The 27,866-nt window shown below is 38.4% G+C and overlaps 1 protein-coding gene across 2 annotated transcripts in view; it reads right to left on the bottom strand.

Annotated features, from left to right (window-relative positions):
* Nucleotides 1-2,389: 2,389 nt before the first annotated feature.
* LOC126263697 (PX domain-containing protein kinase-like protein) overlaps nt 2,390-27,866 on the bottom strand; it is a 131,465-nt gene continuing 105,988 nt past the window's right edge. The window contains exons 10-11 of one of the 2 annotated variants that reach the window (XM_049960829.1): nt 23,155-23,193; nt 5,233-5,366 (exon numbers count right to left, since the gene is read on the bottom strand). In XM_049960829.1, coding sequence (XP_049816786.1) covers nt 23,186-23,193 — 8 coding nt within the window. In that variant the 3' untranslated portion in view covers nt 5,233-5,366; nt 23,155-23,185. Of the gene's footprint in view, nt 5,367-23,154; nt 23,194-27,866 lie in introns of both variants that reach the window. The other variant, XM_049960828.1, reaches the window with a different exon arrangement.

Consider the following 27,866-nt stretch of genomic DNA (forward strand, 5'->3'; position numbering starts at 1 on the left):
TTAAAATCAGTTTTCTGTCTGGTTCAACACAGCCCACCCTGGATTCATCTCCTGTGCTAACCTTTTCGTCTCACAGTAGCACTTGCAACCTATATCCTCAATTATTTGCCGAATGTATTCAAAGCTCTGTCTTCCCCTACAGTTATGACCCTCTATAGCTCCCTCTAGTACCGTGTAAGTTATCCCCTGATGTCTTAACGGCTGTTCTATCATCCAGTCCCTTCTTGTCAGTTTTTCCATATATTCCTTTCCTCAAAGATTCTGCTGATAACTACTTCATCCTTATCTCATCAGTCCATCTCCATACTAGAACATCACCTCCTTCATATTTCTCTGTTTGCACTATACATTGTGGCAGGCAATGTTCTCAAGGCATTTGTCACACCCCAACTCCTTCATCAGACTGCTAAAGGTAGAGTGTAGTTCATCATTCCAAATCCCTCACTGCCAGTGGTGGCTCTGCTCTTTGCATCACCTCAAACTTTGCTAAGAACTGACTACATTAATGTGTGGCTTACGAGGAGCTGCTCGGCCACTGTATCCCATTCTTTTTAACTCCCAATGGACAGTTACTGTGCTAGCTGGACTACTCATAGCACTTCGAAAATCATGAGTGATTTGCTCTGCTGATATTTTTTTGCAACCACCTTTCGCAAAGTTTGATGGTCCTTGCCAATCAGTACCTGAGCTCTGCCTGGTCTTCGTTCAACTGCAGTACCTCTGTGTTTCCACTCAGTGCATACATCATAAACACCTCATCCAATGTTCATTAGATAAGCACTTTCAGTGTTTCAACACAGAAACAGCTCCTACACAGAAGACATCATCCATCTGAAGAACTACAATTCCAGAGAGATAAGTTCAGGATTTGAAGTTATCAGTGATTGTGATTTGACCCCACAATTATTTTCCACAAATGAAACACCTCACTATCCATTAATTATAATTGCCTGCCATATCATTCATTGAATAATCTGCTCTAACTGATAGCTTTTAGTCTGGTACCAGTATCATTACGGCCACTCGGTGAATTACTCCTTTCTTTTACAAAATTCTTTAGGATCACATGTTAATGAATTACACTATCTGATCAAAAGTACCTGAACACCTATTAGTGGATATTAATGCAGGTGGCATGTGGATGCTGTCAAACTTTATGAAGGCTGTTGCTATGCTGGGGACATTTTCAATAGTTATCTCAATGTCTATGGAGAAATGGCAGCCCATTGTCCCTCAAAAATCGAAACCATAGAGGATAGTGATGTTGGACATTGGGGTCTGGAGTTAAGTTGATGTTCTATCTCATCACAAAAGTGTTCCATTTAATTTAGGTCATGACTCAGAGTGCACTAGCCTACTTATGAAATGTTACTGTTAACAAATCATTGCCTGACAGGTACTGCTTTATGTGCATTGTCTTGCTGACACACACATTCTCTCTGAACTATTCCTCTACAGTTCCTAATACACAATGCTGTAAAATGTGTTCATGTCTTTCCCCATTTAGCATTTTCTTAAACGCAACAAGGGGGCCACACCATAATTACGAAAAACGCCTCCCTAACAGAGCATCACTTCCTCCATACTACACTGTTGACACTACATGTGATGGCACATAAAGTTCTCCAAGCATTCGCCACACCCAGTCCCTTCCATCAGATTGCTACAGGGTAGTGTGGTATCACTCTTTGAATCACCTTAAGTATCACTTAGCACTGATTCCAGAAATTTGTGGCTTATGACCAGCTGCTTGACCACTATATCTCATTCTTTTTAACTCCTGGTGGACAGCTATTGTGCTAGCTGGACTGCAGATAGTACTCTGGAAATCACGAGTGATTCCCTCCACTGATTTCGCACAATGTTTTTGGAAACACCCTCTGCAAAGTTCGACTGTCCCTGTCTGTCAGCACAAGACATCTGCTTCGTCTTTAACTGTGGTTGTTCCTTTGCAAATCCAGTTCACAATCACATGACCAACAGTTGACTTGGGAGCTTTTGAAGGGTTCAAATGTCCCTGATGGATATCTTACTCAGAAAACATCCACTGACTGGCTCACACTAACTTACTGTGCTCTCTTGATCGACCGATTCTGTTGTTACTGCTTCTATACTGACAACACGATACTAATTACCATTTTTATACTGGTGAGTCCACCTCTTGTGACACTAGTGGTCAATTGCTCATTATACAACAGTACCTGCACACTTCTGATCAGATAATGTAATATTGTCTATTAATTATGAAAAAAAAAATCTTTCCAACAATGTATGACTGAGTGTACGCAGTATATTACAAACACATGGACAAAATCTGTTAATCATACTGTGTAAAACAAAGGAGGACTAGGAATTGTACATGAATACAGGAAGAATAGAAAGGAATTCATTGTTAATGAAATAGTAATCTGAATTATTTAGTAACTATATAGTAGCAATTTACAATAAAATAACAATTAACAGTAGCAACAATTTATAAAGATCATACAATGCAGTAACCTCATACATTAAAATATGAAAACTACAAGCAAAAACAATATGCACAAAGTCAACAGGTGTTTTCTCTTACCCAAGAATTGTGAGACGCAGTTCAAATACCATCTCCCCCACTCCAGTTGAAATAAACATGACTAGTCATATAGTTACTTAAAGAAAATATTCTTGCACGTTTTACAATATTCACAATTAAAGCAATATTTTTGGCACAAATACACACTGATATAAAGATACTATAACGCAGTAACAAGTAACCATTTGAATTATATGTTTTAACAATTACTTCCAAAATTCCTTCACGTGCCCCTTGTTATTTGTAATGTACATGGCATATGAGCACAAAAAAAAAAGGAAATTCAAATTACAGCAAAGTGAAATAAACATATTTTTTTTTTCTTTTTCATCATGCTCTCCTCCTACTTTCAACCCTCACCCTCCCCCTCCCTCACACACACACACACACACACACACACACACACACACTATATATATATACACTTCATTCATCAGACTTTGAACACATTCTGCAAGTCAGTTCCTTCTACAGAAAACTGGATAATACCCTAAATCATTCCCATTGTCAGTCACTCTTTGGTAACAAAATATCATCACAGAGCTAAAATATCCTACAGAACAAAAGGAAGAAAAATATAAAACTGCATTTTTTTCAATATGTCTGTCTGCAGACGTATTACATTCCTGTTTAGCTGCAGGGCTTTTACAGACCGTATCGGAACTTCTGGTAAACATGATGATTATTTCATTTAAAAAAGAAAAGTAACATTTTTACATGTACACACAGTAACAAAATATAGTCTCTGAATAGATCTTACTACTTGATACACAAATGTGACACTTGTGAGAAACTACAAAGTCACTGAACACACAACAAAGTTCTAATACAACAGACACAAAATCCGAAAGAAAATACTTTTGCATCATGCTGGCTCCTCAGGCACTCCAAAATATGTTAATGCTATAAGACTTAATACAGGATTAATTTTAACACAGCCATAATACTGGCCTGTTTTCTTTTTATGGTCTGCAAGATTCCTTCACTTTTTTAGTGATATAACGTATATGAGATATATGTGGCTACTATTTCATCATAATATTAATGTAGATCTTACACATAAGAACAGAACCACAGGGGCAGATTCGTAATTTCTCAGTGACCTGGTGAAAGCTGGAATCCCTTAGCATCAGTGAGAGAACAATTACTTTTTCTGCACACTGTTACACAAATATGATTCTTAGCCTGAGAATAAAATGCACAAGAAGAAAGACTGTTATTGTACATTTCAGGAATACTATGCAAGTACCATGGAAATATGTGTAGTAATATCTCCAAGTCCCTTCCAGGCCATACTGCCATATTATACAACAGGTAATAGGTTTTCATTTGAATAACCTTTCTTCTGGTTGTACTGAGTAATGTCCACAATCATGCATCTCTTATATGCAACTTAGATGCTTTGAGGGTAATCCCAAATTAGTGGAAAGAGAGGAAGAGGAAAGCAATGAACAATAGTGCAAAACTATATCAGGATTATTTCAAACAGGACTATTGAATTTTATATTGAATAGACAGAACAAGCCTCAAAACAAGTAAAAATAGTCTGAAAAGAATGCTATTGATGACTGCAATTTAAACAATGGCTTATTCAGTGTACATTTTGGATTAATTTCAATGGTAAATGATTAATGGTCCAAATCAACAAAATGAATTTTCTTGCTGGTAATTTTGTACTTTTGCATAAAAGAAATACATGTTGGGGTGTTTTAAGGAGGTTCATTTTGCTGAGGTTATGTATAATTATGTACTTCTTGCAGTCAAAATTTAAAATGCATGCAATCTAAAATAAGTGACACAGGAATTTATAAAAGAAATAGTTACACAAAAATTATAGCACCAGAACAAAGAAACATTTAAATTTAGGTTTACAGAAATACTGACCCTCAACAGACTAAATAATATAACATTGTTCAATTAACAATGATTATCCAAATATTTGGAAAATATAAGGTAAAGTTTTTGTGTCAAACTACTTATTATGGTCTAAAAAATGAAAAAAATAATCATGCAGAAAGGAACTTACATACTGCTTACTCAAAATGTGAGCACAAAATTATTGCAATACATACAATAGTCAAGTTTCACTATAAATTTAAGAAAAACTACAATTACAAAGGGAATTATAGAAATGAAAGAAATATAGGAGAAAACCAACAGATTACATACAATGAATAATCAGTTCACATATTACACATATTAAAAATGTCATTTATAAAATACTATACTCTGTCAATGGGCTTTCAATCAGTGAACAGCATTTTTGTCAACCAAAGCTTTTGAAGATTACAATTTAGTTTTTCACTGAAAGTGTAACGTGAGATTCTGTTGTCAATGAGACGGACCTCATGGCTGGAAATGGAGCATTCTAACATTCCTGTCACACAGAATTTGTAGTTGACATATAAAGCTTTACTTTGCTTTCCTTCAATATATTGCGCCATTATTTACATAAGGCATTTCCACATTAAACATTATATGAAAATAAATAGACCTTAAGAGAGAAAATAGCTGTACATGCCAACATAAAAACACAGAAGATTCATTGTTCGACAAGAACAAAACATGCTAGTTCTCATTTCCTCTCACTTCTCCATGTAAATGTACTGTCAAAGATGAAAGTTATGGTACTTGTTGTGGCCAAGATATTATCGCAGTACACGACCAACATTGTCTGATGCTTCTGGTGACTCAATATGTCGTAGTGCTGCCTTATTAAAGTTGCAAATCGATCCAAGGAGTGCAGACCGGCTGCTATCCATGGCGACTGATGTGGAGTGGGATGATTCAGAGGGTCCTGAACACATTAGTTGAGTAATCAGACACGATATGTTACACAAAAGATACAAATAATAAATTTTAACCCTTTAAAGATAATTTATTGCTACTTAAGAATCAGTTGCTAGCCAATGCACACACAAAAGAAATATTTTTCAGGATAAGGTGTTACCTTCACCATTAACACATGTGGAAAGGGTTATAGTAAACAAGATGGGTCGAAACAACATGTTGCAGGAGAGACAGATGGTCAAGACAAGACGGTAAGCTACAATAAAATGAAAATGATAGATTAAAAAAAAAAAAAAAAACAATTAAGTAAGACACGATTTTACACATTATTTTGGACTTACTTGATTTTTTATACTGAAAGAAAAGAGGAGGAGGAAGAAGAAGAAGAAGAAGACAGAAAAGAGCAGGAGGGGGTAAAAAAACAAGGCAAGAAAACAGCAAAGACTGAAATATAAAAGAAATGTTAAAATGAGAAATGAATAATTTATTGAGATGGGAATAATGGGAGTGGTAAAGACAGAAACATGGCCTACGACAGAAAATTGAAAATAGATAACGAAAAACATGAGGAACCTGTATTATCTATGTTAGGACAATATTGGAATGCTGTTTTCGTGACAACACATTGGATGATGTCAGGGTTAAGATAAAACTCAAATTTGTGATAACTTGTTCCATTTTCATCATACAGAGCTGACAGACTTAACTGATACTATTGTCACATCATAACCAGAATCAACTCCAAATCCAAATGCTGGGTCGTCAATGAAGTACAACACTTAGCACTGAAAGCATATTTGTTATATACACCAACACACAGTTAGAACAGAACAAAACTGATTTCCTGGAGAGAGGATGCTCTTGTTTGTACAAACATTTAATATCCCAGAAAAAACAAACATTATAAACATAAGAAATTTTGAAAATCTTCCCCAAAAATGATAAACATTGCACAACAAATGATTGCTGGTGGTCATGCTAGAACTGGAGAGCCTAAACCTGGTAGCCAGTGACACTAACAGCTACACCTTGTGGCTACAGCTTGTGGCATTGCTCCCTCTACTGTTTCAGACGTTCTGATTGGAGTAGACTACAACACCCCAGATCTATACCTTAACAACGACCCCCTATGTGCCAAAGTTTAGTGATCATCAAGTGGGTCTTCAGTTTCCTTCAACAAGATGCCATGACAGTCCTGATCATAAGATTTTTTAATAGCCACCCAATTCTGCTGTACAAGTTGCACAATCATTCACAGAAAGGCTATGCTCAGTAGCATGGAAGTATCCTCAGTGTCCAATATTAGTACATTGGCATTTTGTGCTGAGTTAATCCTGATTTGTGCGATGTGCCCCCCCCCCCCCACACACACACACAGAGAGAGGCACATAGTCACCACAGACTTAACATAGCTCTGAACATATTTTTTGGACACATATTCCTTAATTCTATATTTACTTAAGCCTGCAATCAAAAATCTATTGACGTCACCACTGTTCTAGGACCTGAATATTCCAAATCCCAAAGTAGCTAGACATCCACATTGAATGTCCTCCTCCCCTCCCCACACATTTATTTTGTTTCAGAAATGTTAATGACTGAACACAGAATTCATGCATCTCTTTTTGTGATTCAAGATCGGTTTGTCCAATTTCTGTGACTGCTCTTTTTAGGGATGCGAATTCCTCCTCAACTGAATTGCTTACTGTGGTAGTCATTATTCTAGTATCAACAGTTCTGGAGTCCCTCAAATACACGATACCAATATTAGAGAAGGAAAGTTGTGACTCACGATGTAGCAGAGATGCTGAGTCACGATAGGCACAACAGAAAGATTCACACAATTATGGATTTTGGCCATTAAGGCCTTTGTCAACAATAGACACACATGCAGACACTTTCAGTTGGTTTCAGTTGTATGAGACTGTAGTCTTGAGAGCAAGTTGCGTTTGTGTGTGTGTGTGTGTGTGTGTGTGTGTGTTTTGTTGTTGTTGACAAAGGCATTAATGGCCGAAAGCTGTAATTGTGTGAGTCTTTTTGTTGTGCCTATTGCAACTCAGCATCTCCACTATAAGGTTAGTAGCAACTTTCCTTCTCTAATATTGTTACATTCCATCCTGGATTTTCCATTGTTTGATAGACCATGGTACCATTGCTCAACACTTCATTACCCCACACATGGGTTCATCCTGACAATTTTCTTAAGCTTCAGCCTATTCTTTATTATTACAAAGCAGTGATCTGAATACCCATTGAGTCCTGAGTATCAATCACAAACCAATATCTGATTTCAGAATCTCTCTTTCACCCTGATGTAATCCAAAAAGAATCTTCCTGTGTCTGCCAAGATTTTTCAAAGTATACCCCCTCCTCTTACAATTTTTGAAGAATGTATTTGCCATTAATACATGAAATTTATTTCAGAACTCTTAAGAATCTTTCTCCTCTCTCATTCCTACTATCAAGCCTGTATTCTCCAGCGACTATGTCTTCTATTCCTCCCCCTACTATAGTGTTAATTTGAATTTATTTAATTGCATAGATAAAAAGTCTACTCACCAAGCGGCAGCAGAACACACATATAAAAGACTGTTGTAATTAGCACGCTTTTGGAGCCAGTGGATCCTTCTTCAGGCAGAAGGGTTGAAGGGGAAGGAAGAAGGGTGAAGGAAAAGGACTTGACAGGTCTAGGAAAAGGGGTATATTTTGGGAAAGTCACCCAGAACTGCAGGTCAGGGGAGACTTACTGTATGTGACGAGAAGGAAAGACTGATTATTGGGGACTGTATCAGAGGAGAATTTAAAACCTCAGAGCTTAAAGGTGGAAGACAGGGTAATATGCAACACAGAGATTACTACTAAAACATTGTGCACGAGTTAATAAGAATGAAAAGCTAAGGGCATTGTACATAACAGAGGTGGGAAGGGGGCGGCGAAAAATAGACGGGAAAGACAAAGAATGATGTAGAAAACTAAAATGAAGTGAAGCATAGAGTAGTTACAGTGAAAAAATCCTGAGATGAAACAAATTAATGTAAATTACGGCCAGGTGGGTGGAGAGAACCAAGGACATGTTGTAGTGTTAGTTCCCACCTGTGGAGTTCTGAGAAACGTGTCTGGAGGAAGAATCCAGATAGCGTATGTGGTGAAATAGGCACCGAGGTCACAAATGTCATGTTGTAGAGCACGCTCTGCAACAGGATATTGCGAGTTCCCAGTATACACCCTCTGCCTATGCCCGCTCATCCTAATTGATAATTAGGTGGTAGTCATGCCGATGTAGAAGGCCAAACAGTGTTTCATAATAGCTGCTATATGACAGGTTGTTTCGCAGGTGGCTCTCCCTTTGATAGTATATGTTTTACCAGTTACAGGTCTATTATAGGTGGTGGTAGGAGGGTGCATAGGGCAAGTCTTGCAGCAGGGACAGTCACAGGGGTAGGAGCCATAGGATATGGAGATGGGTGCAGAAGGAACATAATGTCTGACAAGAATATTGCCAAGATTGGGAGGGCGATGGAAAGCTTTTCTAGGTGTGGTGAGCAAAATTTCAGACAGAATGGCTCTCATTTCTGGGCGTGATTTTAGGAAGTCATGGCCCTGTCGAAGTAGCTGATTAACACATTCCAGACCAAGATAATACTGAGTCACCAACGGTGTGCTCCAAAGCTGTTTTGTAGAGAGATCAGCAGTACCAGAATTGGATGCGATGGCCCAGGAAATTTGCTTTTTAACTAGGCTGGTGGGATAATTACGTGCAGTGAAGGCAGACGTGAGAATGGTGGTGTGTATTGCTGTAAAGAGTCTGCATCTAAGCAAAATACGTTTGCCTCAGAAGCCAAGGCCATGTGGGAGGGAACGTTTGACATGGAAAGGATGGCAACTGTCAAAATTTAAGTATTGTTGTTTGCTGGTAAGTTTAATGTGGACAGAACTGTGTAGCTGGCTTTTGCTGAGGACAAGATCAACATCAAGGAAAGTGCCATGGGATTCGGAATAGGAGCATGTGCAATTTAATTGGAAGAAGGTATTAAGAGATTCCAGGAATTTTAGCAGGCCAGCCTCACCATAAGTCCATACAGTAAAGATGTCATCAATGTATCTAAACCAAACCTGGGCTGAAGACTTACGGATCCCAGGAAAGTCCCCTCCAAGTGACCCAAGAAAAGTTTGGCGCTTTAAGGAGCCATCCTGTTTCTCATGGCCGTACCCCTGATCTGTTTGTATGTCTGCCCCTCAAAAATGATGTAGTTGTTTGTAAGTACAAAGTTGATTAAGGTGAGTAGGAAGGCTGTCATAGGTTTGGAATGAGGCAGGCACTGATTGAGGAAATGTTCAGCAGCAGACGGACCATGTACGTGGGGGATGTTGATAGAGAAAAAGGTGGCATTAATGGTGACATTATCTCATGATTTCTGGAAAAATTAAGGCTTAACAATATCCCAATTAAGTACGTCATTAATCCAATTTCATTCCTATTTTCCTTATCACTAAAATAGATACAAAACATTTACAAAATGCATGCTCATATATCTGTAGAGTTTCACATTCCACAAACACAATAAGGATAATAAAAAGACTGCATCAAAACTGCCTACAAATGCTGCAACAAATTTAGGATGTCCGACTCTGGACTGCAACTCAACTATGCAGTAAACTTGCCTGCTTACCTTAAACTCCCTGTGCAATGAAAGCATACAAACCATACCTATGTCCCAAAATTAATCAAATGACAACATACTTCACATGGGTTTTGTACAACTCTATCTGAACGTGCCTCGGAAGGCCCAATGGTACCATCCAACCACTGTGTCACTTTCTCACTGGAAGCGGATGTCAAGGGGCATGTGGTTAGCATGCTGCTTTCACTGCTATTGTCAGTTTCCATGACTGGAGCTGTTGGTTTTGAATCAAGTTTTTTCATTTTGTTTACAACATAATCCATTAATTATTTGTAATACTACATGTATGTATTGTGTGTGTGTGTGTGTGTGTGTGTGTGTGTTTTTAGTGTAATGTTTGTGTTGTATGATAATTATTACAATGATGATGATGGAAGGAAGAGGGTGAAGCTCAGCGCCAGCACGTAGCCTACTCCTTGCAAATAGCACCAAATGGGCCATCAAACTTAAAGTCCCCATCCAAAGGGCAGATCACCATCAACAGTGTCACATGCCCTCACTTCATGACACACTGTGGAAAGGTTTGGTATCCAAACCAACACACTGGCGCAAAGTCTGGTGATCTGTAATTTTATGCTGCCGCCGCCGCCACCTTTGCCCCCCCCCCCCCCCCCTTGTGAGCCAAATACTGGCAGCAAAAATTTTTTCCACCACCAGGATTCGAATAGGCTCACCCCCAGGTCGAGCGTAACAGCAAAAGCAGGTGTTAGTGGCCTCACCCATGGAGGTAGTTTTTGAATCAACTCAATTGTCCTTATAAGGGCTGAGCGCACCCCACTTGTATACCAGGTGTACCGGTATGAAATGAGCGTTAAGATACAAATGTGTCGATAGGGAACATTTGTTGTAAATGAGCTTTAATTTTTTTTTGGTTGGTTGGTATGACATCTGTCAAAGATATTGAGTATACATCAAGTCATGGAACAAACAACATCATATGTTTTCATCATGTTAACAATGTCGAATTGTACAGAAAGTGATGATTTGCGGAAAGCATTAATTTTTTGTTTTCATTTGAAGGGGGGAGAAAAAAAAAAATGTGCTGCAGAGTCGCATCGAATGCTTGTCAAGGTATATGGTGATCATGCTCTATCAGAAGCAACATGCAAGAGATGGTTTCAACGGTACAGAAATAATGATTTTGATGTAAGAAATGAAGTACATGGAAGACCACTAAAAAAGTTCGAAGATGCCGAATTGCAAGAAATATTGGATGAAGATTATACTTTGAGTTAGAAGCAAATGGCAGCAATGCTAAATGTTGCACAACAAAAAATTTCTGACCATTCGAAAGCTATGGGAAACATCCAAAAGTGTGGAAAATGGGTGCCACATGAATTGAATGAAAGACAGATGGAAAACCAAAAAACCATTCGCCAAATTTTGCTTCAAAGACATGAAAGAAAATCAAATTCGCATTGAACTGTTACTGGCGATTAAAAATGGATTTATTTCAAGAACCCTAAGTGGGAAAAATCATGGGTTAATCCGGGACAACCATCTGCAAAACCAGATCGATTCGGCAAGAAGACAATGCTCTGTGTTTGGTGGGATCAGAAAGGTGCGGTTTATCAAGAGCTTCTAAAACCTGGTGAAACTGTGAATACTAATCACTACAGACAACAAATGGTCAATTTGAACTATGCATTGATCGAAAAAAGAGCAGAACGGGCCAGAAGACATGGCAAAGTAATTTTTTTACACAACAATGGACCTGCACACAAAGAAAAACTGGTTTAGGATACAACCAAACAATCAAAACACTTGGCTGGGAGCCGCTACCCCACCCGCTGTATTCACCAGACTTGGCCCCTTCCGACTACCATTTGTTTTCATCAATGGGACACGCATTGGCTGAGGAACACTTCGATTCCTATGAAGAAGTCGAAAATTGGGTGTCTGATTGTTTTGCTTCAAAAGACGAACATTTCTATTGGCATGGTGTCCACAAATTGCCAGAAAGGTGATCAAAATGTATGGAAAGCAATGGTCAATACTTTGAATAAAATGTTTTTACTTTTCAATTCAAAATTAGGGTTTCATTTTCACAAAAAAAAAAAAAAAAAAAAAAAAAAAAAAAAAAAAAAAAAAAAAACGCTCATTTCATACTGGTACACCATTCGGCAGACCTGGATGCTCACGCAGCAACGCGGCTAGCCAAGCCTGCAGTCTTAACTTCAGCGATCTGATGTGAACCGGTGCTACCACTGCAGCAAGGCCATTGACAGAAATTTTATATAAGCCAAGAAAATTATTTTACATCATTTAATAGAGACATAACTACTACCAAAAACAAGCTGTATCTACTTCTGACATTGTGTTAGAGGAATGAAGCAGAAAGGGGTGTTACACAGAAGAAGAATTATAAACACAAGCCATGTAACACCAATTAATATATGTGAAAATAGAATACAAGCCATGGAATACTTATTTTCGTAATTCAAAATAATTCTTAACAACTTGTCACTGACTTATAAAGGCCAGAGATCTCTTACTGTAATGTCCACAATGGATACCGTCAACATATCCATGAGCAGATGTTTATGAAACTAATAAATAAATCTATAATCATACAGGGTGCAGCAGATGCACTGTCCACAGTTGAGGTGTCCGTTCTAAATTTTTAAAGGGTTGATAAGAGATTAATGAAACAAAACAAATATTACTTATAAAAATCATAATTATACTGTATGATACAATTTTTCACTCACTTTTACATATAAGACCATTCTAGTACCAGCTATTCTTGATGAACTGTTGCCACTGCCCACATAGTTGTCAGTTCAACATGCAGCTGTTTGTGACAACTAAGTTAAAAGAGTGAACAATACACAAAATAAGAGAACAGCAACCACTCATATATAGTGGACTGTCATCTATAGTGGACTGATGTGTGGAACATTGAAACATGCAACAGAAAACTATTTTCACTAGCTTTCAAGTTTTTGCTCTTTTTCTAGTAAAAAGTACACACATCCACACATGCAACCACACACACACTCTCAAATGTACACTCCTATGGCACTGCACCACGATACAAACTGTGAGAAGCTAACAGGGACTCCGCATCAGGGCTCTGTACCCTTTATAATTGGTCATATGAGCACTGATAATTTGAGTGGTTTTGGATGCTGCTTGATTTTTTCTGAAGTAGTGGCTGGTAAAATTCAGAGTATCATGACAGACAAATATATTCCTAAGAATGAATGGACACACAATATTGTTAACAAAATTCAGCTGAGTGCACAGTGGGTATTGTATCTTTTGACTCCAGATTAGTACTCAAGGAAGGAAATTTCAAAATTATGTTTGGAAATCTGAAGGTTGTTTGACATTGTTACTTGACTCCTTATAAAATGTTGATTGCTATTACAATTTGAAAACAGAATTGCAGTCAAAGCAGTATCCTGGTGCATGCGAGTTTCTCCAAAGCCAGATAGCATATTGGGTTCCTCCAGCAAACCCTATCAGCTGGCACAGTTTCAGCTCCGTCTCAGCTTGTGTCCCTGCACTGAATATCCTTTGCAAAGGTTCATCTTCAGGTGTTATCAGGTTTTTACTCTATTTCTGCAGCCATCCATTGGTTTCCACAACATCGCTGATTTTGGGAGTCTTCATCTTTCATGTGTAGAACATGCCCTGCAAGCTTCAGTCTTATTTCAGCAACTGTTTTCAGTATGCTGCATAGACTACTACTTTTCAGCACTTCAATTATCACAACCATGGTTTGAATGATGCTCCTAAAAATTTGCCTCATGTAACATTTGCAAAAAATATTGAGCCTGTGTGCTGATTTTACTGAGTCTTTCAGGTCTCTCATGTATTTTTGGCCATTGGTAGGATGCTAGAGGAGTACAGCGAAAGTTTGTGGACATATTTACAGACTCCATTTGCCATATGGGCCGGATTCACTGGAGATGGCATTCCTAGCTCTGCTGCGATGTCTGCATCTACAGCCATGTTATTACAGATAAGGCTACTGAGATATAGAAGTACGTCAATATATTGTACTACCTTCTGTTGCATTATAATGTGAATCGATACATTTCCATTTTTTATGCACATTGTATCTGTCTTATTACCATTTATTTTTAGCCTAACAGAACTCGCCTTTCCATCCAGCTTGAGCATTTGTTGTAAACTTTGTGGTGTTTCCATCAAAAGAATGTTGTCTGAAAAATCCATAAATGTAAGTCATGTTGAAGCAGTCCATCATTCTTTTTTCCATGATGAAATCTACGACTAATATGACAAATTCAATGCTTATTTAAATTCCTCTCAAATTGCTACAGAAAGGCGTATTTCAATCTTCTGTTGTTAAACAGCAATGTTACAGGACGTTTTGTTTAGTGAGTTGAAGCAGAAGCAAACTGCGGGGAAAAATTATTGTTGCAAAGGCAATGTGTTTACAAATTATCACAGTTCTTGAACTTGGCTTTGAAACAGTTTCAAACCCACTGTATCTCCCCCCCCCCCCCCCTCCTCAATTAACATCCATGCCATTTTTGCTCCTGTTTGCTAAAATGGTTTGTAGGGGCAGAGCAGTTTTAAGTATCTATTGTGAAGAAATATGAACTAATTCTTTCCTGAAGGAATAAAAAGTTTGGGAACTCACAGCCTCAAACAGGGTGAACTCAGTTGAGAACCCCCTCCCCCCCCCCCAAAAAAAAAACCCTTCTGCAGAATTTTTTAAATTTTACAATGCCCTGTAATGGAGGTGGGGATTAGGAGGGGGAAGGCGTGTATATCAATGGGTCAAAGGTTTTTTAATAGGTCATATTTGTAACTACACACGCTTAAATATTTCATGCCTAATCAATTCCCCTCTTTCCTAGTCCATTCATAAATACTGCATGGAAAGAACTACTGTTGGTAAGGCTTTGTATGAGTTTTAATTTCTTCAACTTTCTCAGCATGATAATTTTGCAACATATGTAAGAGGGGCAGTTGTAAGATTGTCTGACACCTCTTCAAACATATGGTCACCGAGTTTCAACAGTAAACCTCTCTTGCAATGTCTGCCACTACAGTTTGATGAGCATTCCATGATGCTTTCCTTTGGAGCCTCTCTAATTCTACTATTAATTCTATGTGGGATGGGACCCAGACAAATGAGCAATATTCAACATACAGACCAAACAAAAGATTTGTAAGCTTACAGTTTTGTGAATAAATTACATTTCCTCGGGGGTTTTCATCTGGCATCTACTTTTCTCCACCACTAGCTTCACATGATGATTACATTTCAGATGAATACCTCTCAATATTTTACAACTATTACTGTTTCCACTGATTGTTGCCCAATAGTGTAATCAAATAATGAGCTTTTCATCATATTTATGCACAAAGTGTTACATTTATTTACGTTGAGAGACAACACTCAACTGCCAGTTCCTTCACAAAGGACCAATCCATTCTATTTCGCTACAATTTTCTGGCATTATAATTTTTCAATATACAACAGTATTTTCTGCAACAATCCCAGAGAACTCCTGGCACTATCGATTGGATCAATTAAATATACCACAAAAAGTAAAAGCCATGCAATGCTCACTTAAGGTATGCCAGAAGTTACTTCCACATGTTACAATTTCATCCCCATCAAAAACAGAGCGTTGAATTGTATTTGCTAGAAAGTCTGTAATTTTACCATAAAGCTAGTCTGGATGTTAAGCTTCAACAATTGCCGTAATTGAGAGCAAAGAAAAAGAGAGAGAATACTATTAATGCTGGCAGAAAATTAATTTTTTGGCATCCTTGTTTTTCTTGGTATTTATTTACCTTTGAAATATGGGAATTATGTTTCAAATGTGCACATGAGCACTTTGAGTAAGCAGACAAATCAATTTACATTATGGAAGGCTCTAGCTGAAACACGTATTCTTTCACAGTTAATTAAAAACAATATAAAGGTAATACAGGGTATTTGGAAATTTCCGTTAAAAAGTTCTAGAACTTATGGAGAGGAGAGAGTATACAGGGTGATTCAAAAAGAATACCACAACTTTAAAAATGTGTATTTAATGAAAGAAACATAATATAACCTTCTGTTATACATCATTACAAAGAGTATTTAGAAAGGTTTTTTTCACTCAAAAACAAGTTCAGAGATGTTCAATATGGCCCCCTCCAGACACTCGAGCAATATCAACCCGATACTCCAACTCGTTCCACACTCTCTGTAGCATATCAGGCAACAGTTTGGATAGCTGCTGTTATTTCTCGTTTCAAATCATCAATGGTGGCTGGGAGAGGTGGCCGAAACACCATATCCTTAACATACCCCCATAAGAAAAAATCTTGGAGGCCAGTGATGAAGTTCTCTGTCACGGGCTGCCTGGCGGCCGATCCATCGCCTCGGGTAGTTGACGTTCAGGTAGTTACGGACAGATAAGTGCCAATGTGGTGGCGCTCCATCTTGCTGAAATATGAATTGTTGTGCTTCTTGTTCGAGCTGAGGGAACAGCCAATTCTCTAACATCTCCAGATACTGTAGTCCAGTTACAGTAGCACCTTCGAAGAAAAAGGGACCAAAAACTTTATTGGCTGAAATGGCACAGAAAACGTTCACCTTAGGTGAGTCACGTTCATACTGAGTTGTTTCCCGCGGATTCTCAGTGCCCCATATACAGACATTGTGACAGTTGACTTTCCCGTTAGTGTGGAAAGTTGCTTCATCACTAAACATCTGTTGAGCGGTCGCCATCTTAGCATCAACTGACGCTGACGCCTAGTCAACAGCGCCTCAAGCGAACAAATGTACAACTAAATGAAACTTTATAGCTCCCTTAATTCGCCGACAGATAGTGCTTAGCTCTGCCTTTTGTCGTTGCAGAGTTTTAAATTCCTAAAGTTGTGGTATTCTTTTTGAATCACCCTGTATAATATTTTGAATAGGAACCCATGTCCGAAAACTTATCGTTGTCATTCTATGATGATTTCAACTCAGTTGTTTAACTCATCCATTTATGCTTGAGGTGTGACAATACAGTTATTAGGTAACAATTCGGAAGGAAACTTTATATGAGTACTGGCTTGTTGGTGGATGGCCTCCAGTGCTGATATGATATTTTGCATTTGGTTATCTGATCTGACTCGTCTCCACTCCAAATTTCAATGTAGCCAACCTTCACCAAAGTTATCCCTCAGTCAAGATGGGATCTATTGGTGGCTGAAGAGTACATTCCTCTGGTGGGTGGTCAGTATTGGTAACATAGCATGATTCTCCATTGACGGCACTGGGGTGAGGTTCCTGACTGCTTCAGTTGTCCCTACATAGATGCCCATGAGGATGTGTTCTGGCACATCAAGGCAATAGGTGAGCTTTCCTTGTCCACTTGTAATGATTATGTCTGCCACTAATATATAAATTTGTTTTGTGAGCTTGAGTATCTGTTAGTACTTCACTGGAGCTTCACATTTAAACTAAGTTTCTGGATTGTTGACTAGAACTCATCTCATTTAAGATAGTTGGAAGTGTATTCAATGGTACACTATTGCCAAGAGCAATGTTGTACAAACTTGATAGAGTACCTTTGTCAATTCTGGAGCTCCAATCTCCCACAGTCTATCACCGCTCGCAATGTAAATAAGTTGTGGAATGAGTGGCTGGAACTTCTGATACTGATTGAGATTAAACGAGGCACATCTGAAAGAGATCTTGGCCAGGGTACAAGATGGGCTTCACCCTACTGCCTTTTCCAGGTGTGCACAGAAATGCTCTGTTGTTTGTCTTCTTGTAGTGCAATAGAAACTGAAAATTCTTTTTTCTTTCTTTGCAGTAGCATATAAAATCTCTGGTCATCCACAAGGGAGACATACTCTCATTTTGTCCTCCATTCTACAAATGTCCATTTTTCTGTGTGGTTACACAATTGGTAAGGGAGCAACTTGTATCTTTATCAGGGAGCAAAAATGGTTCAAATGGCTCTGAACACTATGGGACTTAACTTCTAAGGTCATCAGTCCCCTAGAACTTAGAACTACTTAAACCTAACTAACCTAAGGACATCACACACATCCATGCCCGAGGCAGGATTCGAACCTGCGAGCATAGCGGTCGCGCGGTTCCAGACTGTAGCGCCTTTAACCACTTGGCCACCACGGCCGGCTATCAGGGAGCAACTTGCATCTTTATCATGCAGAAACTCTGAAACTGTCCGACTGTTGTGGCACTTGTCTGGGATTTCCAGGTTTTCTTTTCTTGGGGTCAGCTTTTCTTTTAGGCAGCAGTGTCAATGATCAATGAACCTCTTTCAGAATTAATGATGCTACTTCCCTCTGGTTGGGTTCAACAGTCAATGCTGCTATGTCACCTATTTGGTTTGATATTATAAGGCATCATGGATTCACATAACTCTTTTCTTAAAAACTGCATTCGCCACAACAGTGACAGAAATTGCTGATAGTGCTCAATGACTGGCACAACATCCAGAAGTCTGTCAAATGTCTTTTGGTGTACTCTTTTGTGACGCACTGCATCAATGTGCTGACACCACCTGATAAAATCCTCTCGTGAGGTGACATCTTTCAAAACAAGCCACTGACAGACATCTTCAGCCATGGTCACATTAAGTGTGATACCTTATCGGCTTCATTGTGACAGTATCAAAGCACTCTTTCTAGGTGACTGTGTTGTCCCTCAACAGCACTGACTATGTTCTTCAGTTGTTCCTCAGCTATGTGGATCTGCTGCTAGCTGAAACCCAACATTTTCTTAATTTCCACCTGAAATTTGTTCCAGCTCTTTATCTCTTCCTTGTTGCACTTGAAACACTGCTGGGATGCAGAGTCAAAGTTAAAATAGCTGCTAACAAGACACACACGTAATCCTGCTTCTACTGAGACATTAAATAATGTTCCAATAAATTATTATATTTATTTAATAAGGCCCAGAATGTTCCAGAAATCAGAAATGTTAAATCACAAAAATTCCCCGAGTCAGGAATTAGACTGTTGACCAAAATATCACACCCCAGTGACTATAACTGCTCCACAATGGTGTATGTATGATGCACAGCATATGGCAAAATATTCCTATTTTATTTATCACAGTTTTTATTCCATTCCATTTCAGCTCTCTTCTTAGTTTAGTCACCCCTCACATCTTGCTATTTCTTTCAGGTTTAGTTCTCATCCGTACCAAATGGAGACCAGCAGCTCGTCGTTACTAATATTGTGGTAACTTTATCGGAGCTTTTAATAGTTTTAATGTGTAAAAATTTTCTTATGGCTCATCTCTGTTTTTCTCATGAGACTTAAGCAATATTTTCTTCCCTTATGCACCATTTTAGCAACTGTTTTTCCTGTTTTCAATCTTTTCCATTTCTCCTGATAAAGGAATTTTATCACAAGTATTAACAATAATCATTCTTACTTTTGATTTTCAGAAAATTGTATACCAAGTACAATCTTACCATCGTGTTAAGCCTTGTGGTTCACTTGCATTCAGCAAGGACAAAAAAGAGGATAGGAAAAGATACAATTTTCATAAAACTATATAGATCCTCCAAATGCAAGTACAGGCACTACAGTACAGCTAACAACAACAGGAAGATGTGGACATTTTCAAATTCAAATACAGGGTTTTTCACAATTCCTATAACAGGCTTTGAGGGTTGTAGAGGGGACTTCATAGCTATAGTTTTCTAAATCAGACAAAGTCCATGTACAGGCCTGCAACTATTATGAATACAATTATTGGAAAGAATTTAAAAAGGCTGTTTGATTGCTTAAAAGCAGTTGCTGGTTTTCTCTAAATTTGTTTATTAATTCTCACGATGTGTTTCAGGATTAGCCCATCATCTGACGACCTATTACGAACAGACAAAATTATCAAACGTTATGTTACAAATTTTACAGAAACGCTAATTTCTTATAAAAGTCAGTTCTAAAAGAACAGTATTTAAGAACAAAACACTTTCTGATACAGAGATGCATACAAGTACAAATGACTTTCATGTAGATTTCAAATACCGCCTTTGCTAATATACTAATATATAGTATAACAGGTAGCACCACTAATTGCACAGTTCAACCCTAACTGTTGAAATACCCAACAAGCAATGACCAGCACCACCATGTGAGTTGAGAGGAAGGCTTAGTGACACTAAGTGGTGTAACTGAGTTGATGCAAGTTTAAAGGGTGCCACAGAGATTTGTGAACAATGTAAGCATTACAATTAAATTTTTAAGAGGCAGTTGTCTGAAGTGTGTGTTGATACATAAAACATTTTAAAATTACTTGCTCACCCATGGGCAAAAATTCTATCTTACTTATAAAAATTCAAGTGGCACATTATCATATAAGTAGTGTGTAAAAATGTTAACAAGGCTTTTTGTTTGTATACAGAAGTAAAATCGTCGAGATATGAAATATGTTACAGTGCAAACTGGTTATGTAACTTAGCACAGAAACACATTTTCATTTTTATCACAAAGTGGAAGTTCTTGGGTTGTTGCTCATCCAACCAAGTACAAATACGTAAAACATTAGATGAAATTCAAACTTCACAAATGAAAGATTACAATTTAATTTTTACAACTGACGAAATACTGAGGTTCAAATGGCTCTGAGCACTATGGGACTTAACAGCTATGGTCATCACTCCCCTGGAGCTTAGAACTACTTAAACCTAACTAACCTAAGGACATCACACAACACTCAGTCATCACGAGGCAGAGAAAATCCCTGACCCCGCCGGGAATCGAACCCAGGAACCCGGGCGCGGGAAGTGAGAACGCTACCGCACGACCACAAGCTGCGGACGAAATACTGAGGGCTCATCAATCTGATCTAGCGCAAAATTGGTGTAAAATTCATTAAAAAATGGTTCAAATGGCTCTGAGCACTATGGGACTTAACATCTGAGGTCAGCAGTCCCCTAGACTTAGAACTAATTAAACCTAACCAACCTAAGGACATCACACACAGCCACACCCGAAGCAGGATTTGAACCCGCAACCGTAGCAGCAGCGTGGTTCCAGACTGAAGTGCTTACAACTACTTGGCAACAGTGGCCAGATAAAATTCACTAGAGGAAATTATATTTTCACAAATGAAAGGTTATCAATGGCATAGATAATGGTACAAGCAGGAAAGGGATACTGTATATTTTTTATTTGATGGAAGAACAGTCTGTATTAAAAAAAAACTTATGGTTGCTCATTGTCTGCTCATTAATCAAAAGGGTAGGGTTAGAGTGGTTATTGACATAAATGTCCATTTCTTCAAGTACATCCAAATTATTACCCTTATTTTCACTTTGCAATATTGATAAACAATTCCCAATAGAAACTAAATGATGATTCTATTCCCTTGCATGGTATCCCAGGGCACTATCATTACTTCTGTATCCATGCTCCCTGAAATATGTTTCGAATTCCCTTTCCGTTTGGCCAATGTAGTAACATTCTCAGGATCCACATTTGTTCCTGTACATCCCAGCATCACAAAACTTATTTTTTGGGGCTTCCAAACGATGTCACATGATCTGCCCTAGTTAGTTATTGGTTTGGAAACGGACCTATATTGAATTTTTTTGCGATTTTGTACAATAATGGACCATGGTAAGACAAGGGAATATGTCTAATGTTTTCCTTATTTGTTATTTTGCTTCTTTCTATTTTCCTGAATATTTTTTTTCTCACTTATATTCCTAATATCCTTTTCATTGAAACCATTTCCCAAATCTATATGAATAATTGTTTACATTTCCTTACTTCTTTACACACTGCCCATCCCAAGACATAGCTAGCCTGTGGAAAATGAAATTAAAGGTAGCTTTTTTTACTGAGAGTCAGGGCGTAGTACTTACACTGGCCACGAATATGTGTGGTGCTCTTTAAACATGCATCAACACAGTTCCGCCACCTAGAATGACCGACCCTTTCTCCCAGCACACACAGTGGCACTGGTCATTCCTTGTTTGGTATTTCAACAGTTAGGGTCAAACTGCACAATTAATGGTGCTACCTATTATTCTGTGTGTCAGTAATGACAATATTTCTAAAATGGTATGTATTTCTGCATCAAAAAGCATTCTGTTCTTGAATATTGTTCGTTTAGAACTGACTTTTATATGAAATTAGTGTTTCTGTAAAATTTGGAAACGTAACATCTGTTTATAGTAGTTCATCAGCAAATGGGTTAACTCAAACAGCATCATGACAGTTAATAACAAATTCAGAGAAAGGCAGTGACTGTTTTTAAGCAACCACATAGCCTTTTTAAATACTTTCCAAGTACTAGATACAGTTTTGATAAGGCGCCCATGTCTGGGATGTACCGCTTGGATGTAAAGTAAGTCTGAAGACTGGATCAGTTTCAAATCTCCCACTTCATGGTGCACCACAACTGAGACAATGAGCTCTGACTTGGGTGTTCCACAAGAGCCTCCAGCATTGGCAACATTTTGAGCACTTGTCATCAGGTTCTATTCTACATGATAAAGGATGCCTTCTGCAAGATTAAGAGTGCAGCGTGTCTGGAGTATCACAGTCAACCATGCTAGTTTAACTGTACTGGTTTCTTGCAGCCATTGTTGTAGTCAGACAAAAACTGTATGTGATGTCACAATTACAAAAGAATCTGATAATGGCGCCTTCTTCTCAGTTTTTGTATGTGCTGCAAAGGAGGAGATCTAAAAGTGGTCCAACATTCAAACTCATTTTGTATCCAAATGGTACACTGCCAGACTTGGGTTCCTTATCAAAACATTATCTACTGAGTCCGTTCTAAAACTGCTATAGCCTGTAAAAGGAATTGTGGAACATCTTGCATACACAAAAATTAACAGGTAAGGTTTATAAGTTATCTACTGTGCATTACTAAAATGTACTGAACACATGACAACTTTTTTGTTTTTTACAGTTTCGACTCTTGGACATGACTGATGGAATTAAATACATGCTACTGTTACAAACAAATAACTAGGAGTTGCAAGAAAAAATGCCAAGCCACCAATGGACAGCAAAAACTACCAGCTACGACAAGGGAGACTAGTTTGCTTAATCGTGTATGGATCTTGAAAGAACAAAAAAAATTTAGAAAGTATTTCTTGCAGAAACATTTGAATATAGAGAATCATGCGTAAGTCTACATAGATGTGTAACCTTTATTTTGATGGAATTTTGATGAGCAGCTTCACAGCCCTACGACACAAAAGGAACCACTGTCAATATGACACAAAAGGAACCACTGTCAATAAGAAAAAATGACAAAGTTATATATTCCTAGAAAATTTTGTAAAAAGTAGCACAAATACACAGCCAGAAAAAAAAATTAGTACACCCTTTTAGAGGTTTCCAATTCAATCCACATTTATGGTTGCAACATTACATATAAAGTACAAGATATGATTACATTTACAGAGCAACAGCAAAAGTGGTTCTAAGGTACCAGATTTTGACCCATGCCGTAACACCCGTATTAGTTACGTGGTGCAGCCCCCTTGGGCAGCAAAAGCAGGTGCCGACTCTGGCACCCAATGAATCATACAGATGGTGAATACTGTCCTGGGGTACATTACGTCATGCCTGTAAGACTTCTTCAAATAGTTCTGTAAGAGTTGTCAGTTGTTGAGTCGCATGAGTCACTTCTTGTCCCATCATGTCCCACAAGTACTTGATTGGTGACAAGTCCAGAGATTGTGCTGGTCAGGGAAGCTGCTGCATGTTTTGCAGAGCATGTTGCATCTCACAGGCAGAACTATCCTACTGGAATAACACATCACCTTCCTGTTGCAAGAATGGCAAAAGAACAAGTGTAACAACATTCTGCACAAACCAAGCTCCCTTGCAGAAACACTAAAGATGAATAGAAGTTATAATCTATTGCACCCCAGACCATAAGGCACAGGGTGGAGCCACTGTATTGGCGTCTGTGCTGCGTGGATGACCAGAACCTTGTCTACCGGTGTGAGAATGTTCACATGACCACTGAAACCAGCATCACTGCACAAATGACACACCAACTCGTGTTGTAATCCTCTGAAAGTGGCATCCCGTCACTTGAAAGGCCACATTTTGACCCATTTCAAACTCGCTCAGTTGGCTGTAGGAAGCATGAGTGTGTCTCCGTGGCATGGTTGCCTGCTTATTTCACATGTTTGCACCACACTGAGGCTTCTGGCTGTGAACATTCCCTATTAAAGGTTAGATACAGATAGTGCTCTGGTAGCTATGCACTATGCTATCCATCAGTCGACAATGCCGAAACTGTTATCAGTACATCTCCTATACCACAGGTGGCATATGCCATTATCAGATCAAAATTGACATTGTTTTCTCAGGGGCTTTTTTTTAAAAAAAAAATAATACAGTGTATGTATTAATCACTTTCAAAGCAACACAAAAATACTATTTTTTTTTATAAAATCAATCTCGGCAAACTATCTGCTTCTGCACTGACCAAATAATATTTGGTCCCGTGACTCTCATCACCTTCAGCAACCTCACATGCAAGAAAAACTGACAGATATCTCATTTCAGAAGCATCTCTGCATCATCAGTGTGTTTCCTCAACCATTTTCAATTTCTAGAGATTTTAATTTTTTCCTCTGCAAACCAAATCTACAAAATATTTTGGTCCATCTTTATGCCATACCTAGCCCAAAACATGATATTCTTGCGGAAGATTCATTTGCAAGGCTGTCCCATACACCCTCCCAGCACTTTTTATTCCATTCCCATCACAAGCATGCCTTACCTGATCAGAGGAAGTGCCACTGATGTAAAAACCAACATCATGTATCAATTCCTACAGCACAGCCTTCTGTGCGGGCTAAATCCAAATATATGCCCACTGCTGAACTGGGGCCAATAGCAAATTGACTGGAGACTTCCCCAGAGCACAGTATACTTTGCTTCAACGCTTACTTCACAAATCCAACAATATCAAACCACCTCCACCCTCAAATAACATCTTTTCTGCATTGTGTAAATGGAAACAGTCCTTACAACGAATCCTTCACTTCTATGATCCTGCAGTCCTCTTGGCATCAATGTTCACTAGCCCCTGTCCCACAACATCCTCCTCCACCCCTATCTCTGTGCCTACCTTCCTCCTCTCCCTTCACCAAACTTCATTTCAGTTTGATCTAACTCTAAGCCATACAATTCTTTCTCTGATAGTGTTCAGATGAACATCTGGAAGCACGCCGTTAATCAACCACACTGAGAATAGCATTTGATGACCTTCTTCTGTTAAGTCCTAACATGGACAGCTTCATCCATTATTTTCAAATGTGTGACGATCAGAATACAGGATGGTTATAAATTACTGGAGAGTTTTGTAATGCTGTATTTTCACAAACAAGGGACTTAAATACACCTTATAATAGATGGATTTTCAAGTATCAATAAGGGTATCTGCTTCCACATGGAATTTCATAATGAACACTTATTTTTGGTTACTGAAGAACCTGGCAGAATTTCCAACAAATTCATATTGAAGTATGCTTAGATATGACATAATGAGTGTTCAGTAGCAGATGACAATTTGGGCATCATACTGGTATTGCAAAGCAAGTTCAAAAATTGTTTAAACAATTTCACAAAATAGGATGCATATGCCACCAAACAAAACAGAATGAGCTGACAGCCCAAGTGTAAATGACAATACAATATGCGAAACGTACCTACAGAGACTAAATCAGTGCACAGAGCTAAGCAACAGTTGCACTTACCAATGTCTACAGTAATGTTGACTACAACTTGTACACACATTGTAGTGTAATGATCTCAAAGAGGACAGAATGTATTTTATGGTCATTACCATGAGCTTGGACACTGTCAGCATATATAATGGCAAGTAATTACGCTGCAGGCATCAGGAAATACTTGAATCAATACCTACAAGGCACAAGGGCAGGTTGCACAAGGGCAGGTTGCACAATTCCTGCAGACATCGCTTCTTGCATATGGTCACCTCATACCACAGATCTCTCAGTGAGTTCTTTCTGCACAATTTATGCACGGGCAAACTATCTGTCCCTCAATTTCTAGTAGTGTTACCACAAATGAGAAATTGCACTACCTCATTCATTGAGGACATTATGGTAGTATCTCACACAAGTAAATTTAAGATGGGTGTAAAAATTATACAGGGAACAACAGGAAGTAATACAAACAATAGAAGAAATAAAGGTATCAAATCACTGCACAAGACTCAGCAGCAAACAAGTTCATCCAGCACATCATTTTCCAGGCTCATCACACAAACATATCCCACTTTACCAAAAGCAGAGCCAACCATGAAAGCAATACTGTACACCAACTCAGTTCGTACACAGTCTTTTATGTGGGCATGACGACTAACCAGCTGCTCCTCCCACTCCACCTCCCCCCCCCCCCCAAAAAAAAAAAAAAAAAAATTAAAATCAATAGGCACCACCTAACCATGGCCAAGAGCAAAGTTGACGAACAACGACATATCATGCTGCTCAGATAAGCACTGATGACAACCTGCTCAACTCCGATGGCTGCTTCATAATGTGTGTCATCTGGATCCTCCACGAAACCATTGTCTCTGAAATGAATGGCTATTCTCCTCACAACACATTCTTTGATCCTGCAATCCTCATGACTTCTATCTGCACTAGCCTTATCCCACACTCACTTCCAACACTTCCAATCTTGACCCCATGCGACCCCTACACCCCATTAATCTACACTAACACTCTTCTCTGTGTGGCCTTCGTCTTCCTGAGAAAGAGGGAGTGAATTTCAGATATTTGGCCTCTGTCATCTTGACATATTGTTGCATTTTTGAATACAGTAGAGTGTTGAATATCTGAAGTAATTGGGGGACATGGGTGTTCAGAAAACTGGTTTGTTCGGATAATCGAACTGTGCATGTTTATTTGCCAAAAAGAAGTACTGTACAGTAAATTTATTCATAAAAACAGGCATCTCTTTTAGTATTACAAAGTAACATATAATGGCAACTTCAGTAGAAATATATAGTATGTGGCACAGTTTATTAAACAAAAATATATACATATTACATACGCATTTTGCATGAACAATACACACAGTATACAAAATTAACATTTAAAAAAATCCTTTATTTTGGTCTGTCTAAGCAAGCCTACACGCTTACGAGCAGCTAAGCCATGTACTTTTTTCATTACAGATATCTGAAACTGGTCACTTTCATCTTGGGCTTCAAACCATCGCAAGACAGTATCTAAACAAGTGAACGCCTCAGAAGCTGTTGGTATACTTTCATCTTCACTTTCTGGAGCACTGATTGACGAGATGCTGGCGGCGTCATCTTTATCAGTGACGACGTTTACAATCTCGCTGTCCTGCATGATTTGGTGTCCTGGATCTGCATCATCGATATTCATCCATTCATGAACGTCTTCTTCATCACATTCGTGGCAATCTATTTCTTTTAGCATACCGAGAATTTCGGACATATCATTCTGTTCGTCATTTTCAATCATACCTTGTGAATTTTCTTCTGTGTCCAAAATTTTACTCCAGGCTTTCTTCAAATTCTCTTCCTTTACACTATTAAATGCTGTGCTGATCATGTATGACGTGTCTTACAAGTCAATATTCTTATGAGTTCTTAAGAGACTTTCTTCTCCATCCTCTCCTCTTTCTAACAATAACTTACGCAACGATTCTTTCCTATAATATTGTTTGAAAGTTTCAATAACGCCTTGATCCATGGGCTGTAATAAGGAGGTTACGTTAGGTGGAAGAAATATTACCTTTATGAACTCGTCTTTTTCGTTTAAAATATCACATGACGGATGAGTTGGTGCATTGTCAAGGAGAAGTAGTGTTTTCTCCCTCTTCCCATTCTTCAGCTG

Source organism: Schistocerca nitens, chromosome 6 (assembly GCF_023898315.1).
Source record: "Schistocerca nitens isolate TAMUIC-IGC-003100 chromosome 6, iqSchNite1.1, whole genome shotgun sequence".
Lineage (NCBI taxonomy): Eukaryota > Metazoa > Arthropoda > Insecta > Orthoptera > Acrididae > Schistocerca > Schistocerca nitens.